Genomic DNA, 19544 nt, shown 5'->3' with positions numbered 1-19544 from the left:
TATCTCAATTAATTGGGTTGTAAGGGTTGTACAAATACACAAGGTTGTAAAAGAAATATACCCTATATATATATATATATATCTTTTAAACATATACAAGGATGATAAAATCATAAAATATTTTAATAATATAGTTAATGTTGAAATTCTCTAAAATAAAAAATTTAACAGAGATGGATGTAATACTTTTTTTTTTAAGTTTGACGTTTAGTTTTCTATTGTAAATAAATTATAAAAAAATTTGTTAGAGATACTTTTAGAGCCCATTTTGATCATTCTATCTCCCTAACTCAGACTCGGAACTCGTTGAGAAAGTTAGGAAAGTCTTCTCAGATATAATAAAATGATTTAATTCCAGAGCTCAAAATCCTACCTCCTATCTATCTATCTATCTCTCATATTTTCAAAACTCCATGGACATGCAGAAAATAAATGTTGGTTTCAAGTTCTCGAAAGCTTATTTAAAAGTTGATTACTTAAAATAAGATTGAATTCCAAGTTGGTTTTATTTTAGTTTTTTTAATATATAATATATTTTTAGATTTTTTAATACAAATTAGAAAAGGTGCTTAAATGGATTAACATATTTTTTTAACTTCCTTTGGGCAAGGGACCAATTTGACAACAAATACCACAAGGACATTTTTTATAATTATTTTACTTTGGGAATATAATCCATAACTTTGTGTAAATTACAGGGACTAAAAATGTAATTCACTAAAAATTATACCTTACGTTACGGTTGTGACTTGTGAGTTGGAGAGTCGAATCGTCGATAAAACAAATCATTAACGTAAGGACTTTGCACTTCTGTCGTAACGTAATTTTCACTCAAGACCTTATAGTTTTGAGGGTCTTTTACATATTTACCCTCCTTGTTTTAAAATTTGTAAGAACTTTCCTGCCCATGACCTATTTTCAAAAATCTTTGTAGCATATCATAAAATTTTCTATTGGGTCAATTTCGCAAACAAAAATAAAAGATTTCGACACATTATCCTTTTGTATAATCATTCATTGACTGAGATGTTGTTTGTTTTTCAAGAGTTGTTATAGTCTGAAGTCTTATTTCATTTCTAATTAATAAGAGATGATGTTAAAACCTGAAAGTAGAATCAATAAGACTGTTTGTTCTTGTAAACTGATAAACATATGAATAAGAGTCTTTTCAAGCAACTTCTTGAAACCGATTCTAAACTGTTTTTATGCTTCTAAATTCAAAGCGATTAAAAAATCCATCCTGTATATAGTTTGTTTCACGCAACTTATTGAAGACAAAAGACAATTGTTTGAGATTACTATATTTATAACCTTCTATATGTGTAGATTTTAGAGGGAAACAATAAGCTGATGACAATCCACTTTTCATCAGCAAAAATAAACGAAAGATCAAATATGATAATCAAAGCATTAAGCATACAAAGAATAAATTTTGTCAACAAAAATCATCAGCAACTAACGTAACAAACATATTTGTGAAAACGATAATAAAGATTCAAAAGATATACATATAACAAAAACTAATGATGAAATCGAGAGAGAATCACAAAAACCTGAGATTTAAATAGTCCAGATCGACAAAATTGATGAAATATCAACAATCAACCTTAAGAGAGATTGTTAACCGACAGACATTAAGATAGTGGATGGAAATATAAGCACTTCCCTCCGATTGGATGAGATTAGGGATCATGATATTTTTGTGATTTCATCGCTAGTTCTGCAGAACAATATAAGATAAAAACAGGTGAGTTTACCTCTTATTCTATCAGAGAAAGTTAAGTGATAAGAGGTTTTGAAAAATGGAAAAAAAGCAAACAGTTTGAATTGGTTAACCTCTTACCAAATAAATCAGAAGAGGTTATTAAGAAGAGTTTTTCTAAAAACAAGCAAGGCTTTAATTTCTAGCCGTGATCCAAAAGATACTGTTTTATCCTTTTAACCACTTGGATTTCATACTGTCCAAATTTAATATTATGATATACACGACTTGAAAGTTGCATAAGAAATGAAGACACAATAACCGGTTTATTTGGTTTAGGTTGAGGATTGAAAATGAAAATGAAAATGAAGAATGACAACGCATATATTTCCTCAATTCGACATGTGATGAAAATTTAGGTTTGCAAGGAAATAAGCTCATTCATTATCTTATATAAAATTAAACATTTTTTTCAATCTAATTAATTATTACTTAATAAATCTCATAAAAATCGAATCAAACTATTTACCTATATGTATTTATTGTATATACTTTATTGCATAGTTCCAAATTATTGGGACCAATATCAAGTGCTTAAAAGTTTGTGTTAAAAAATAAATATTAATCATAAGAATAATGTTTGATTGGTTTAAGCTTATGTTTTAAAGTTTAAAAATGCCTGAAGATTTCAGGTTCAAATTTAAAGAGAAAAAAAAAAAAATCCCTTTATGACCACGGTAGTTAAAAATACGATGACTTTGAACTACCTGTAAAATAGATGATCATTTTAAGATTAATCATCTCGCATAATGGGTTGCTTAATAAAAAAAAATTATAAATATCTTAAATAAATCCTTAGATTTCGAGATGCTCTGACTTGCCTGTTGCCACACTCCCCTTTCCTTCTGCCATCGGCCGACAACCTTAAACCACACTGATGATCATTTAAAAGAATTCCGACCGCCGGTCTCCGATAACCATTATTACCCGTAGACCACCACTCACCGGAGGCAAATGAATCGCCGGCGACCCCTATTGACCATTTTCTTCGTCATCCACCTCCTATCCTTCTCTCAATCCCTAAATTCTTTCCCTTTTCATAAAAAAGTCCACGAAATCAAAGGACCCATCAAAACCCTAGTCGTTTTAGTCATGGAAAACCGTTCATTTGATCACATATTGGGTTGGATCAAGAAAACCCGACCCGACATCGACGGGCTCACCGGCAAAGAGTACAATCACGTCAAAGCCTCCGACCCTACGTCTGATAAAGTCTACGTTTCCGACGACGCTGTTTTTGTAGACTCCGACCCGGGTCACTCGATCCAAGCCATCCGCGAACAGATATTCGGGTCGAACGAGACATACTCCAAACCCGCCCCGATGAAGGGGTTCGTTCAGCAAGCAAATACGATGGGTGTTGATGGGTTGGATCGAACCGTCATGAGTGGGTTCAAATCGGAGCTTTTACCGATTTACACCGAGTTAGCAAACGAGTTCGCCGTGTTCGACCGGTGGTTCGCGTCTGTTCCCGCGTCGACTCAGCCGAATCGGCTCTACGTCCACTCTGCAACCTCTCATGGCGCTTCAAGTAATGTAAGGAAAGATCTCATCAATGGCTTCCCCCAGAAAACCATCTTCGATTCATTAGACGAAAACGATCTCACATTTGGGATTTATTATCAAAACATTCCTGCAACTCTCTTCTTCCAAAGCTTGAGGAAACTCAAATTCATCACTAAGTTTCATGAGTATGATTTGAAGTTTAAGTATCATGCTAAAAAGGGTAAGTTGCCTAATTACGTGGTGGTGGAGCAGCGGTACTTTGATGTGAATCTTTTTCCGGCGAACGATGACCATCCGTCGCACGATGTGGCGGTGGGGCAGGCGTTTGTTAAGGAGGTTTATGAGATATTGAGGGCTAGTCCTCAATGGAATGAAATGGCTTTATTGATTACTTATGATGAGCATGGTGGGTTCTATGATCATGTGGCTACACCTGTTGATGATGTTCCTAACCCTGATGGGATCATTGGTCCTGAACCATATTACTTCTGGTTCGATAGATTGGGGGTTCGGGTCCCTACTTTCTTGATTTCACCTTGGATTGATAAGGGCACAGGTGAGTTTTTCTAGTTCTGGGCTTGAACTTTTATCTGTTTTTATGTTATTTCTTGAGGTTCTGGTTTAACAGTTCATGGGAAACTAGTACATTTGATGCAAACAATGTTGGCTTTCATCGGGCATTACTTCATATAATTGAATCTTTTCGTTTATGATTAAATTATCGAAAGAAACGTTGTAATAGAATTCAAAAGTTGTTGCCTTTTGGGTTCTTGTTCGCTGGAAATCAGTAGATACTAGATAGCTGCTTATGATTACTGATTAGTGATTTAGAGGTGAGAGTAAGTGAACAGATAAGATTGTGGGTGGAAGTTCTACGCTTTGTTGCCGTTAATTGATTTGATTGAATTTGTTTATGAGTTTCGGTTTGAGGATTCCATTGTGAAAACAACTTGTATGCATCTTTATCGGCTTGTCATCATGATCGAATGAGACTTACAGATTCTGTAGCTTTAGAGCCATTGTTTTTAACGAAGAAAGGTCTCTGTTATATTGAATTCTTAGGGATTTGTAGGCGTAGTTCTACTTTTTACTCTTCGTATCAATCTTTTTTCACCTATATCTCTTCACCGTATAATTTCTTTGCCATGCTTTACGTATTTTCTTGATATATTTTACGCTTGATATTTTTTGGAGATGCAAGACTAGAGTAGCAGACTAGGGGTGGAGACATGTTAGTGAGTCGGTAGTTAGGTTTAGAGATGTATAAAAAAGACATAGCACAAAGCCGGATCGGGGCCAGGCTGAAAATTTGGGGTAGGCCTGGTCCGAAAATGTCGCACCTGAAACCCGAAAAAGTCTGATCAGGCCCTTTTTTTCGCGATTCAGTTATGTTGTTCTTGTACTTGCTGTATTTATATTGTTGTTGCTTATTGATATCTAGTTTCTCAAAATTTAGCATATTTGTCTAATGCAGTGATCCATGAACCGAGCGGACCAACTTTGTATTCGCAGTTTGAACATTCTTCTCTTCCGGCAACCATAAAGAAGCTTTTCAATCTCGACTCCAACTTCTTGACCAAACGGGATGCATGGGCTGGGACCTTTGAGAGTTACTTCAACCTTCGTGATGTACCACGTGATGATTGTCCAGGTTTGTGCGTTTTAACACCGTCTATCGTTTTCTAAATCGACTGCCACACTTTGCATAAAGCATGGTTGTTATCTCGCATTTTGTTCAAAACCACTCGTTTTTATCAAGTATAGTTTTTCTTTTTTGCGTTTTTGCAAGAGTGATGGTTTGTTTGCGACAAGAACAAAGTACCATGGTTCACATTACAATAAAATCGCTTTATAGGATGTGTAATATGTCTAAATGTTCAATCAGACTGTTTCCAGTATCACACAGTTTTGCATCCTATGTAAAGGTGATGCAAGAAGTTGATTTGGGCCTTTAAACAATGTTGAAATAAAATGTCCTATTAGTCTTTTTTATATGATATTATTTGAGAAAATGTCTTTCTAAAAAGTGTGGTATAATAGGACTTTTCATTTAAAAAATATCTTAAATAATTTGTTGGAATGTATCAACACTTGTACATAGGATAGGATGTACAATTGTTTGGTCTTATAAAACAGTTTGTTGGTATATCTAGACACATTTGGCGGCCCGATTACTTCTGTTGTTTAGCTTAAACTCTTCTTTATTCATTCAACTACTAACGTTAATCAATTTACAACCCGAAAAAAGTGAACGATTTCAAACTAACGAAACCCTGAGACTTTCTTCCCCTTGATACAGAACAACTTCCCGAAATCAAGTTTTCATTGAGGCCAAGAGGACCGAAAGAAGAACTGAGGCTCACCGAGTTCCAAATCGAACTAATTCAGCTTGCGTCCCAGCTTAACGGTGACCACATCCTGAACACCTACCCTGATATCGGGAAATACATGACCGTTGGTGAAGCTCACCAATACGCACACGATGCAATCGCACGGTTTTTGGAGGCCGGAAGAGCCGCCCTGATGGCCGGAGCCAACGAATCTGCCATCGTCACAATGAGACCCTCTCTCAGTAGCCGATCTCCACAAAGATGAATTCAAAGCTACCAAGTAGCTGTTTAATTGTTTTTCCATTAACTGTCTGTATAATTTGTATATATACATGTTCACAAGATTTACCTATAAATTATTAAGTTTTCTTTTTTATGATTCTTAGTTAAATAATATGTTTCGATACGTTGGGTCGGGTACCGCATACAACTGTGGACCATGAATCACGTTGATAGCCACTAAGCATCATTTAGACTGATTATTCAACACAACAAATAAATAACAATTTTGTTTAATTTATACAGACAACTTAATTCATTAGGGTATTTTTTTTTTTTTTTGAAAGGCAGCAAATGCATTAGAGCATTTTTGTTAGCACTTGGCAACTTAATGGGACTATTCAGTTAGCTACATATGACTGTTTGGTAGTGGCTTAATGATATAAAAATTGATTTATTCAGTAAACTTTATGCGGAAAACCAAGTTTTTTTTAAACCCGCCCTTATCAATTAAAAAACATATTCATTTCATCTATGGAAAAAACCCCTCCATAATAAAACCTTCCCGATCTATATATAGACAGATTAATCCTCACGAATAGCTTTATCCATACAATATTAATGGAAAACCAACAAAACAAATAGCCTCTAATGGAAAAACAACGAAATAGCCCGGGTTTAATCTACAGGATTTAATAAAAAAACATGTGATCTAGCTAGCCTATCCACATGCTGATTCAAGCCATTGGCTTAGAATGCTCAAGCTGTCGCCTGAGCCATGGGACCATGGATGTAACCATTGTTGTTGCTACTTCTTCTACTTGCTATATCATTAACTTAGGGCTATTCAGTATCAGCACACCCTCATATTTCTTAGCTTACACACACTGCTGTGTGTTTGTGTGTGTGAAACAATACAATGGAGGTTTCATGGGAAACCAGTGTCACAGATTCAATCAACACAATTTACCTTCTTTTCTCAGCCTATTTGGTCTTTGTGATGCAACTCGGTTTCGCCATGCTGTGTGCGGGCTCGGTTCGCGCCAAGAATGCCATGAACATTTTGCTGACTAATGTCGTGGATGCGGTCGTTGGCAGTCTCTCATATTTTCTATTTGGGTTCGCGTTTGCCTTCGGTGGTGGGTCGGACTCGAACCCGTTCATCGGGACCAACTACTTTGCTTTAAAAGACATCCCTTCAACTTCTTATGACTACAGTTTCTTTCTTTATCAATGGGCTTTCGCTATAGCGGTTGCTGGGATCACAAGCGGGTCTATAGCGGAGCGAACCCAGTTTAGTGCGTATCTTATTTTTTCATTTTTTCTTACGGGTTTTGTTTACCCAGTTGTGGCCCATTGGGTTTGGTCTTCGAATGGTTGGCTCCACCCGGACTCTACGAGCTTGTTGTTTGGATCGGGTGCTATTGACTTTGCGGGGAGCGGTGTGGTGCATTTGGTTGGTGGAGTTGCGGGGCTATGGGGTGCACTGATTGAAGGACCGAGGGTAGGGCGATTCGATGCTTTCGGGAAACCAGTTCAAATGCGTGGTCACAATGCGACACTAGTTGTGCTCGGGACATTCTTGTTGTGGTTCGGATGGTTTGGGTTTAACCCAGGGTCGTTCAACAAGATCCTAGTCTCGTACCCCGATAGTTTCGATCAAGGTAACTGGACTGCAGTCGGACGAACCGCAGTTACGACGACACTAGCCGGATCAACTGCCGGCATTGTAACCCTGTTCGGCCGACGCTTGCTTGTGGGCCACTGGGATGCACTAGACGTCTGCAACGGTGTGCTTGGTGGGTTCGTAGCCATCACGTCCGGTTGCTCAGTGGTGGAGCCGTGGGCCGCCATAGTGTGCGGATTCTTTGCTGCATGTGTTCTTATCGGGCTCAACATAGTCGCCCTAAAGCTGCAATTCGACGACCCATTGGAAGCGGCCCAATTGCATGGCGGATGTGGGGCTTGGGGATTAATTTTCACGGGCTTGTTTGCAAAAGAGGAGTTCGTTATCCAAACCTATGACTCGGGTAATGTAGGGGTAACGAGGCCCTACGGGCTGTTCTTGGGTGGGGGTTGGGGGTTGATCGGAGCCCAGGTGGTCGAACTCTTGGCCGTTGTGGGTTGGGTTAGTGTGACCATGGGTCCATTGTTTTACATTCTTCACAAGTTGAGGATATTAAGGATATCAAGCGATGAGGAGGTCGCTGGGCTCGATATTTCGAGCCATGGTGGTTACGCCTACAGCGCGCACCCAGAAGAAACGGGTCCACGCATGTATGGTGAATACTTAAGGTTTCAAGATCAATCATGATTCTTTCAATCGGCTTACAAGATTCTGGTATATTATGTGTCGTTTTCATGTCTATAAGTGTTGTTTGTCGTTTATGGTATATTCTTTTGTAAATGTGGGATAATTGTTGTCTTGAATAAAAGATGGTTCCAAGAGTGTACGTGTCTTCAAAGTCATTAACCAATAGTTGTCTTATACTACTCTTAAGACCGGAACGGCTACAACACCAATGATTAGGGGTGTTCAAAAAGATGGCTAAAACCGATTTTTCCCATTTTCGGGTTCTTTGCAGCCTTCTTTCTTCTTCTTCTTCTTCTTCTTCTCCGCCAATCACTTACCAATCAGGCACACGGTAAAAAATATTCCATGCCAGACCTTAATTGAAGTTATAACTGAGACCGAGAGCGGCACGTAACAATGTACAACCATCATCACAACTTAATCGTTCGCATTATATATATATATATGTATGTATGTACATATGTATGTATGTATGTATGTATGTATGTATGTATATGTATGTATGTATGTATGTATGTATGTATATGAATGATCGAAGAGAATAACGATCGGAATCCGATTTTGTTAAGAGAAGAGAAGTGGAATCAAACAAGGATTTACAGCTCAAAAAAATGCAAATTTGTAAAAATTATGTACACAAGACCTGTCCTTAACTACTAGTCTTATTTCAGATGGGAATCAGAGAGAAAACCTGGGATCACAAGAGGCAGCTTCTCTATGTACATGAACAACCTCTTCTTGTTTTCTTTCGAGATCACGCTTAGATCGACGATTTCACCGGCTTCGACGCAGATCCATAAATCACTTACATTCACTTCTGTCAGGCTATCCCGACAGAAAGGGCATGATCGCGATCGCCCATGCCTAGAAAACAAAGAAATAGGCAAATTGTCAACTGAAAAAAACTAACTGATAAGCTAAATGACAGATGTAAAATGAATCGAGCTTACCAATCTCGGTAGCACTTCAAGCATAAAGAATGGCTGCAGTTTGGCAACACCACTCTGCTATTCGTTTCCATGCAAATCCCACATTCGAATTCTCTCTCGGCATCGGCATCCGAGAGTTTTCCCTTGTCGAAACCGTCCTTTCTTGAATATCTTCTCGAGCATATTTCTTTCTGTTTCCTTTCTTCCAAGTCCGTTATCCCACTTTGGAGTTGCATTATCGAAGGAAATATAACATCTGATCATGCCAAACACACCCACTTTAGTACATTGTGGATGACATTCCCAATCATTCGTTTATCAAAAATCCGCTCATTGGGACTTTTTTCACTTTTCCTAATCATGCCCCTTGTGTTTCTCATTTACGTCATTTTACATCATCATCTACTTTTCAAACTTAATTAGTAACTGACTTATTCTAGCTAGTTTGACTTGGCATTGAATTTTTTTGGGATGTCACTCACCGTAAAATTGTTTGATGCTTGCTTTCCTTTCTTGAACACTCATAGTAGTCTTGCCATCCGCGTAAGTCTGTTTCAATCGACATTTTTCAGCAAAACCAGCCTAAATATAACGAATTCGACGCAAGGGCAAAACAGTTTGGTAAGGTAAAACGAGGAGACATACCATATAAATGAAAATCCGAAGCAAGCCAAGGGCGCCTGCCATTTTGCAATCAGTCCATGGAAAAAGAAAGGAGAATAAATCGACAGCTGGGCTAAAAGAAAGTCTCATCTGAAGGCTTGCTCCATCTTGGTCCCGCGGGGAACTTAACGCCCTGCGATAACACAAATCGAATGTAACGAAAAACAATCAATCGGGTAATAAAAAGATAGCAAAGGTCACCAAAAATTTACAACCGATTGCAATCAAGAACTAGAACGTTGTCGGTGAAATGGAGAAGCTTTTGGAGTCTCTAGCCAGATGCCGGAGTTCATCCACCAACAGACCGCAATGAGCTACCGCCCATAGGCGGCAAAGGCCGGTTCATCGCCCGTGAGCACGTTTGGTAAAACTAATCGATAGACGACATCCCTTCTAACCGCCTCTTACCAGGTAAGAACACCCACAAATATGTTGAACCAAGATGCTGGCCCAGTAGGGAAAAAGTTGTTTTCCAACCCCGCTAGTGCTTTAGTCAGCGCTTACCCAGACACTTGGTAAACAACCATTTTCAGTCGGTGCTTGTCCAGACCGAACTTGTTACTGGGTTAGTGTTTACCCGGTTTGTTGATGCTAAGCTCAACAAACTAGTGACAAAAAAACTAAGTTTTGGGTGATAAGCTAGTTGATAGCTTGTAAACTAGCCTTATTTCCAATTATGCTCCTTCAAATTTTCCAATTAATTTTTTTAATATATCTTTTTGTCAGGTAATATTACATTATCATCCAAACTTATCAACTAGTTTTTACGGAACATAACATTACTAGCTTAATACGCGAACGACCTCACAGCGACCAAATTTGATGCAAAATGAAACCCAGAAGACTAACATCAAATCATATATATTCTGCAAAAAGACTCTTATTATGAGTAATAAAACCAACGAACCCACATTTTCCCCAAATCAATTGCTCACTATCTTTTAAGGGAAATTAGGAGCCCGTTTACCAAATAGTTACCAGCAAGTGCAAGTCACCACCTTTAGTTATCGGGAAAGATTTTAGACCATCAAAATGGATAGCATCTCTTACCTGGTAAGCTTGGGTGATAGTCTCATCTTAAAGTGACACCCGACCTAGGATCATACTTTTGATCTAATTTTCCATCGTGTAATCAAACAAATTCAGAAAAATTTAGCGATACCCACTTCATAGATGCAAAAACACAGCTTCAAAATTCAGAAATTTCAAACAGTAAATCACGATTAAGAACACCGGAAAAGATGAGAAATACTTACAGGGTATTGGCATGTTGTATATCGGCTTCAAGAGCTTTAAGCGAATCCTTGAAAATTTTCCCCATTACCATGATAAAAACACCAAATTAAACTCCCATCAAACGCCCAAAATCGCACTGATTTTTGTCGAAATTAATCACCGGATATGCAAATCTGCAAACGCTGGTTCGATTAACATGAAAACCCCCCAAAATCGCACTGATTTTGATGAACAATTGTTTTCTGTGCGCTTGCTAAACCCACTCCAAGTGCCGATTTCTTATACACGGAAGAACAGTGCACCCACTTTATGAATTTTTTAATCTTTTCTTGGAATGGTACTCGCTTTTTTTTTTAATTGATCTATCTACCGATTTATAAAAATTATTTGAATTTAATTATAAAAACTTTGTGTTTATCCACTGCTGATACCAACAAATATCTGATCGAACAATGAAGGATCCGCCGGTTGTCGGGTTCATGGTTTTGATAATGATAAGAACTTGGCATCTTGTGTGGAAAGTTACAATTTTTCTCCTTCTAATTTGGAATTTTCATCAAAAATGGCACCAAAGAAGTGTTATGTTATTGATTTGCCCATAACTTTTGTAGACGGCTTACGGTATTCGCCACTCAATAACCTTTTTTATGTTAAAAACTTGGAAAATCATGTTTGCGGGAACGAATTCATTGTCACAAATGCCCTACGAAGAAGAAGAATCCTATAACAAAATGAGAAGTAGCTAACCAACTTTTAGGAGAGACATAATTGATTGTATTGATCGCAGTAGTTACGCCACCCACGAAATATAAAAAAAACCTAAAGGACCATGAGTCATATATTATGGGGAACGACATTCTTACCAAGGTTATATATCTTTTTTCAGCCGACTCAAGTCCAACCAACCCATTGGGACCCCTTAGAGGTTTTGATCAAGGAGCACACAGATCCCAAAAACGCATAGTTGTTTATTGATAAGAGACTAAATTGTTAAGTAAATAGTAATCATTTGTATAAGTTTTAGCACATTTTTATGGCATTCAAGTATATACACAAATATTTGTGTTTTTTTAGTACAAGATAAGGTATTACATGTGTCGTGATAGAGAAACTATTTACTTTATTCATTATATGTTTCTTTTATGTGAAATAAAAAATAAAAAATTTAATTTTTAGTCTAAATCACCAAACCATTTTATTAAAACTACTATGGTTGGTTCACTTGGTTAAATAATTTTGTTGGTTTGATCATACTTTAAAAAGAATAATCTTATCTATTCAATTAAGATTTTATGTCGTAAAACAGTTAAGCTTTATGGTGGACACAACTTCAAATAGAATGTAAGGTCTCACAAGCACTACAAGGGAAGACGAGGAAGATCGAATCACAATCTCCTTGCAAGCAAACCTTCAAAAGACTCGGGCTAACCTGTGAATGAAAACAGCCCAAGATTTTCTTTTTGCGTAGTTCATTGCACCTTCCAACTTCACTTCTTGGCTTGTGCTAAAGAAGCGTGTCTTAAATAATTCATTTGAATTGATTTGGCTCATTTTGAGTTGTGGGTCAGGGGCGAGCAACTTTACCTGATCAAAGTTAGGGCACAAGAAGATGCACCATCCTTGTTGCTACATACGTTGGCCTTGACTTGATAAACGTAATCCCTTTTGAATTAAAGATTGGGACAAAGTACAAAAACTTGAACCAGTACGCTTAGGGAAATGAAAGCTATTGTACTAGATTCTCTAGTAGTGAAGCAAGAATAGAGAGTAAATAAGAAAGAAGGAGAGTAATGAGAGAGAAATTGAGGACTTTCAAATAAATTCATTCTCTCTTTCTTAGGCAAAATCGCTTCTTATATAACCACGATGAGGAATATCGATTGTATAAACATCATTTCTACTTTGCTACTCCTCAATTCCTGATTTGCCGAGTCATTTGTTCACCTCTTGTCCCCTATTTTGTTGATCAAGCTGTTTGGTGCTTACCTGGCATAACAATAGAAATAGTGGCCTGACCACACATTAAAAATGAACATAGTCAAAGATGACACAAATAAAAATATAATCAAAGATAACATAAATCTAAATCTTCGTTACATTCAAAAACTATATATATTTTAACAACATATAAAATCATAAATTCATCCCATTTATCGTAATTTAATTTCACAAACATCTTGAAAATAACAAAATAGATCAAAATTTTATTTTCAACAAGTAGTCAATAGTACAAGGTGAAAATTTGAATAAATCCAACTTACGAGGGCAAAAAGTGGAAAGTTTTCAAAATTTGAAACTAAAACTAAATGCGGCCCATGGGTGTGAGTGTGAGTAATGTGGGTGGGGCCCACTATTAAATCCCAAGGCTAATCGACCTTTTCGGCCGTCATCAGAATTGATACAAAATTATTAAAAGGATAATCTTTTGGATTAAGCCCTTGATTATATTTTATTAATAATCATTGAAGATAAGAATGCAACTTGCACACAATAAACAAGTACCCACCCATTCCTCCTCTTTAATTACCATCTTACCCTTAAACTTTATAAGAAAAGTCAAAAAATATTTTAAAGTTTGAATATATTAATGTGTTTGAATTTAGGCTACCTTCGCAAATCCGTTGATAAAATGACAGTGACAAATAGACGTTAATTCATGAATCAGAAAAGAATCAAAAGAAAAACAAAGAATCGAAATAAATCATGTTTAACAAAACTAGTTGATAAAAATGTAAAATGATCAAAAGTGACACCTTTTAAAATATAACATATTAACTAATACAAATAAGATGGTAAAAATATAATATATTAATTATAAGAATTTCAAATTGATTATTATAATATTTGAATTTCCCATAAAATAAGTTATCTTATTTTTGCCAAGTAACGTCTTAAAGCGATAATAACTAAATGTTTGAATTTCTGAAAAATTATGATTTTTCTATATGCATCAATATATTAAAATGAACCAATAACAATTAAATCTAATAATACAAAATTGATTTACAAGGCATATATAGAAGGAGGAAGGCCATAACCAAAACCTAGCAAAAACATCCAACAAATTGAATGCAACAAAACAACCGATAACAAAACCAGACATCTTAAATTATAATTATTAAAAAAATAGATATATGTTATATATTATTGAAATGTAACCATTTATTTTCGTTGTTACTTTTTATTGCAACTTGTTTATTAAAAATGTTTAAATAATTAAACAATTATCATCTCCATTTCAAACCAAATAAACAATTTTAAATTATTATATTTTTAAAACAACTTTGGCTTAAAAATGAATAAAATTTTCTTATCTCAAAACTTAAAATAAATATTTAATGTTAGAATTATGCAGTTTTATTTGGGAGAAACTAAAATAAAAAATATAGTGGGACGATTGAAGTAATTTAGTTACCGGTGTGAAATTGATTATTTAATAGATAATTAATTAAATTTAAATCACTTTATTATTATTATTTATTTGGGTTGTAGAGGGATTGAGTTGAAATATTTCAATTTTTCCAAATGAGGACTTATTGATTTTAAAAATTGTGGATTATTCGGACTTTTAATTCATAGATATAGATCTCGGACTTATGAATGGGGATATTTTTGAAACTGACAAACAAAAAAGGAAGTGAGTTAGACAAAAAAAAGAGCTACTTTGACAAAAAGAAATGAAGTGGCTTAGAATATTTTTCTGGGTTTAAATTTAAACGTTATCAAAAATCTTGTGGTCATGGATGTTCACTTATGATAACTTTAGATTATTTATGATTGTCTGAGAGATTAATCGGTACATATAAGTTACGGATGGGATCGATACCGTACCAGTACTGAATTTTTATGGGACTGAAAACCAAACTGTATGTACAAATTTGGTACCGGTTCGGTTTCGGGACGGGAAAATCGATACTAGGACCACGTAGGACCGAAAATAAAAGTGTTTCAAGATAACAACCAAAACTTCATAATGTTTCAATAATTAACTCAAAGAAAAATAGTTTATAATTGACAAACATAATCTAAATCTTGTGGTATATATAAACTTACTTGAGTTTCATCCATGGAGGTGCCAATTTTGCTGATGGTGATAGGGCCGGTTTTTTGAGGTGCTTATAAGTCGAAAATTTTGATCGAAGGTAATAGGGCCGATTTTTGAATATGGTTAATGGTGATAGGGCCGAAGTTTTGATCAAAGTAATAGTTATGGATAAGGTGTTAGGAGAAAATAATGATTAGTTTAGAAGAAGATAGAAATAGAATACCAAAAGTCATGTAACCCTTTAAATTCCGGTTCGGGTTTTTTTGGGAGAAATCTTGGTACCAAAACCAAAATACCGAATTTATATTAATAGTGAAACCTACGACCGAACCGATTACATGCATTCAGTCTGGTTCAGTTTCAAAATGCGGTCCTCAAATCTCATCCTTAATGTAAGTTGTCTTAAAAAGATAGAAATTAAGTGTTAACAAAAATTATTATAACTTGTACTGATGAGATAATTAATTTCAAAACTTACAACCAAACGCCTCTAAACGATTACAAAGTTGTATATATAAAATAAATAAAGAAATAAACAAGACCTAATAATTCATACTTAAAAAAATTATGCGACTTAATTTTATAAAGCTAACAAAAAAAAAAAAAAACAGAAACCGCCAACAAGCAATTGATGTCGCAAACCACCAATGTCGTGACCGACCAAAAACCAACCACCAAAACAATATGATTCTTATCTAAGAAACCCAACCACCAAAGTAGTGGGGAATCTAACAACTATATATCTTTTTTTTTCTTTTTTTTTCCCATCAATAATTATTGTATCGGTACTTCGACTAATTCTATAGTCTTTTAAAAACAGTCTGAAATTTTTTCAAGCGACCTTGTAAGACTCGAACTGATTATTTATGAAGACAATTCCTCAAACACCCAATACTTACTGATACTTGAGCTAATCCTACGATGTTAAAAATATCTTGTTACAACATTTTCTTTAATGTTTAAATTAAACATAAATAATTCTAATTACTTCTACATGATGACTCTTAATGGTACATAATTTAGAGGGCCTAGCTATCTATATACACTACACCAAACCATAATGTAGACGAAACATAAGCATAAAACTTGTAAAGGTAAAGCTGAAAAGATACCATCGTTATCTGACTACTATGAAAAGATATTGGAGCCTAGTTATCATATAAAACCGAAACCAGATCTCTAAAGAATGGCTCGTAATGATGGCGATGAGAATCGAAGAGAGGGGAGACGTACACTAAAACAACATTGATGTTAATTTTTGGATGAAGCACAATCTACTCAACATTAGTCAACTTTGTGATAAAGATTTTTCTGTGAACTCCAGTAAGAAGATATGTACAGTCAATGATAAAAATGGAAATCCTGCCTTGACTGGTATCAAAATAGAAAATGTCTATGTTATCAACATGGATTATAATCTCACTCTGATTCCAACTTTTTAAAGTTGACTTTTCCTTTGTAGGATCCTTTAACAGAAGACATTTCTAATTATCAAGATATTTGCAACTGATTATATGATCTTCTAGCTCATTTGAATTTTGTCAAAATCTTTGAGTTTATCAAAACACTCAGACAATTTGACAGTTAATTTCTCTACTTTGTTTTCAGTCTTTTCTCTTGATTCAAGAGCATTAGACATTTTCACATAGATATGATCATAAAATGAGAAAGAGGGATATACCTATTTATCCAAGAGAAGATTTGCTTCACTCAATCTGAATGAAGATTCAAGTGAATGAGATTTGTTAGAATATTTAACTTCTGAAAGATAAATCAAAATAAAGCACAAGTTTGATTTATCTTCTTGTTCATTGTTAGATGATGAAGTAGATTCTACCCAATCGTGTTCCTCAACAATCATTCCTTTATCTTTTATTTGAGAGTTCTTGGATTTGAGTTTGTCCCCTGTTTTGTTCCTTTATAAGAGGATTGTGAAGCATGAGATGTTCTTGAAGATGGTGAAGAGTTTAACTTTTTGGATCTGCAGTCGTATGCAAAATGTCCTTTCTTTCCACAGTTGAAACCCACGTCATTAGATTTATCATGAGAAGTATAGTTTGATTGACAAATGATGGTCTTTTGAGAATCTTCCGTTTGGCCTCTTTGAAAGCTATTTTTTTAGCTACTTTATTAAAATTTAAAGCAACTAAGGAAAAAGAATAATTTACGTCTTGCATTGATAAACCATCAGCCCCATTGTCAAAATCTCCATTGGGATTAAAGGTAGATTTATCATTGTGATCATCCGAGATTTCATAATTTGTGTCATATGATGCATGTGACATAAATCCTACTCTCTTAGACTCAAAGGAACAAGACCGATATTTGTATTTTTAGTTTTCTGGAAGACATTTTTCCCTAGTACCTTGGTCTGGTCAAATTTATATAAAGCTCCATAAAAAACAGTTATAGTCATATGATGAAGATCCTTAAGTGTTTTCAAGCACATAATTATATTTTCCAGATGTTAGGCAAATAGTCAATAAACTTGCAAAGTACTTCAACATTATCAAAACTTTATCATGTACTTTAAGATCATTTAGAAGTAGGGGTGCACAAGGGTTAGGTTGGACGGCTTACAACATTTTTACAACCCAACCCAATTATGGCGGTTTGGAAAAATCTCAACTCAACCCAACCCATTCAAAAGTATAACACACCCAACCCAACCCTTGCGGGTTGGGTTGGGTTGGCGGGTTAGTAATTACATAAATTTGACGAATGGAATAATTCATAAAACTTATGTTTATAGAGCATACTATAAAACATCATATCTAAAAAGGTTACAATAGGTTTACATGATGTTTTTGGACGCTTCAACAAGTGTTTTAGAATGATCTTTAAATAAAATGTCGTATTACTTATTTTATATAAATATTTTGAGAAGTGTCCCTAAAACTCATCTATTTGTAGGACACTTATGTTCATGTACACTTTTCAAGTCGTGTCATATAAAATAACTAATATGATACTTTATTTTAAAAACGTTATAGAATTTGTTAGGACGTCCAAAATCATCCTATAAACATATTGTAACTCTTTTAGATAAGACATTTTTTCTTGTTTCGTCCTATAAAGAATCATATTAGGATGCTTAGACATTTTAGACATCTTATAAGATCTAATGTTGTTGTAGCAAAATGTTATAACTAAACATTTTATTTCCACTAAAGTACAACATCAAATGACGGGGTATTTAGATTGATGGATTCGTCAACAAAATATCTATGAGTATCATTCATATTATCCGACATATCAATTTGTTGTTGAAGCACAAAAGATTTCAATAATTTTCTCTTATTAATTAGATTATTTGTCATCATTCTTTGATCGTGAATCTCTTTTGGTAACATATACGTTTAGCTAAAATGAAATACAAACATAATATCAATAAAAATTATACATTATTAATATATATATATATATATATATACATAATTTTTATAAATATATATATATATATATATTTATAAAAATTATATATTAAAGGCGGGTTGGGCGGGTTGAGCTAGGCCCAACCCAATTTCAACCCTCCTAATTGGCGGGTTAGCGGTTTTACGGGTTGGGGGGGTTTGACGATTAGACGGGTTGGGTTTAATTGGGTTGTTAGCGGGTTGGGTTGGGCGGGTTTTACGGGTTGACGGTTTTTTGTGCACCCCTATTTAGAAGAGAGTTGAACCTATTGTAGACATCTGTGAGAGATTCGTTCTTGTGATATACAAACAATTCGTACTGCCTGATAAGACTAGTTCTCTTGTTTTGTTTTACTTTAAACGTCCCTTCATATAGAGCTGTGAGAGTGTTCCACATGTCTCTTGCAATGGTGAGATTCATGATGGAGTGATATACATCATCTGGAAGAGGCATGACAATGATGGTTTTAGCTTTGGTGTCAACTGCAACTTGATTCTTGTATTCTTTGGTCCATAGATCAGGTATCTTGATTATTTGTCTTCTTGGTTCGATGACTTTGTCATTTTCATCTCTAATACCAGGTAAGAAAGAGGTAGGTACATATGGACCATATTTTTAGAACATGTAAGATCTGGTTGTCAACTTTGTGTTCTATACAAACCGGTCTAAAGTTTGTTTTTAATTCGATTTTTTACATATATTTTTTTGATTGTTTAAAGAATACAAAAATAATACACTTATCTATACTATCTTATAAATCATTTGGCTAAAACTCTTAAAAACTCTTAAACCCGTTCATCCCTAAACGATTTCGTTCCTATCCGATTTCATCCCATATCTGAATTGGTGTAACTAACTGCAAATAAACACAATCAAATACAGGATAAACATCTCATTTTAGGTATAAAAAATCTAAAATATAATTAGGATAATTATTGAGTTCTAACAGAATACTTAATTATTATCTTTATACAATGTTATATTATTAAACGTAAATTAAATTATAAAAACAAATAATCTATGCTATATTATAGAGCATTTGACAAAAAAAAAAATCTTAAAAACTACTTTTTATGCGTAAAATACTATTTATTAATGCATATTACTTAAAACTCAAGATTACAAG

The 19544-nt window shown here is 34.8% G+C and overlaps 3 protein-coding genes across 3 annotated transcripts; 2 read left to right on the top strand and 1 right to left on the bottom strand.

Moving 5' to 3' along the window:
* The first annotated feature begins 2579 nt into the window (after positions 1-2579).
* Positions 2580-6113, top strand: LOC112517925 (non-specific phospholipase C1). The gene is made up of 3 exons (XM_025125352.1): positions 2580-3824; positions 4743-4919; positions 5568-6113. The coding sequence occupies exons 1-3, from the start codon at positions 2717-2719 to the stop codon at positions 5861-5863; spliced, it is 1581 nt and encodes a 526-aa protein (XP_024981120.1). The 5' UTR covers positions 2580-2716; the 3' UTR covers positions 5864-6113.
* Positions 6114-6320: 207 nt separating this feature from the next.
* LOC112517926 (ammonium transporter 1 member 3) lies at positions 6321-8265 on the top strand. Its single transcript, XM_025125353.1, has one exon. It carries the CDS (start codon positions 6737-6739, stop codon positions 8129-8131), a length of 1395 nt encoding a protein of 464 aa, XP_024981121.1. The 5' UTR covers positions 6321-6736; the 3' UTR covers positions 8132-8265.
* A 403-nt stretch (positions 8266-8668) lies between these two features.
* On the bottom strand, positions 8669-11406 carry LOC112517929 (E3 ubiquitin-protein ligase AIRP2). The gene is made up of 5 exons (XM_025125355.1): positions 10980-11406; positions 9706-9856; positions 9543-9609; positions 9082-9316; positions 8669-8995 (listed from the first exon to the last, which is right to left on the bottom strand). Exons 1-5 carry the CDS (start codon positions 11048-11050, stop codon positions 8794-8796), a joined length of 726 nt encoding a protein of 241 aa, XP_024981123.1. The 5' UTR covers positions 11051-11406; the 3' UTR covers positions 8669-8793.
* Between the last annotated feature and the right edge of the window lie 8138 nt (positions 11407-19544).

Source organism: Cynara cardunculus (genome assembly GCF_001531365.2).
Source record: "Cynara cardunculus var. scolymus isolate 2C chromosome LG 9, CcrdV1, whole genome shotgun sequence".
Lineage (NCBI taxonomy): Eukaryota > Viridiplantae > Streptophyta > Magnoliopsida > Asterales > Asteraceae > Cynara > Cynara cardunculus.
This window is presented reverse-complemented; position numbering and strand designations above follow the sequence as displayed.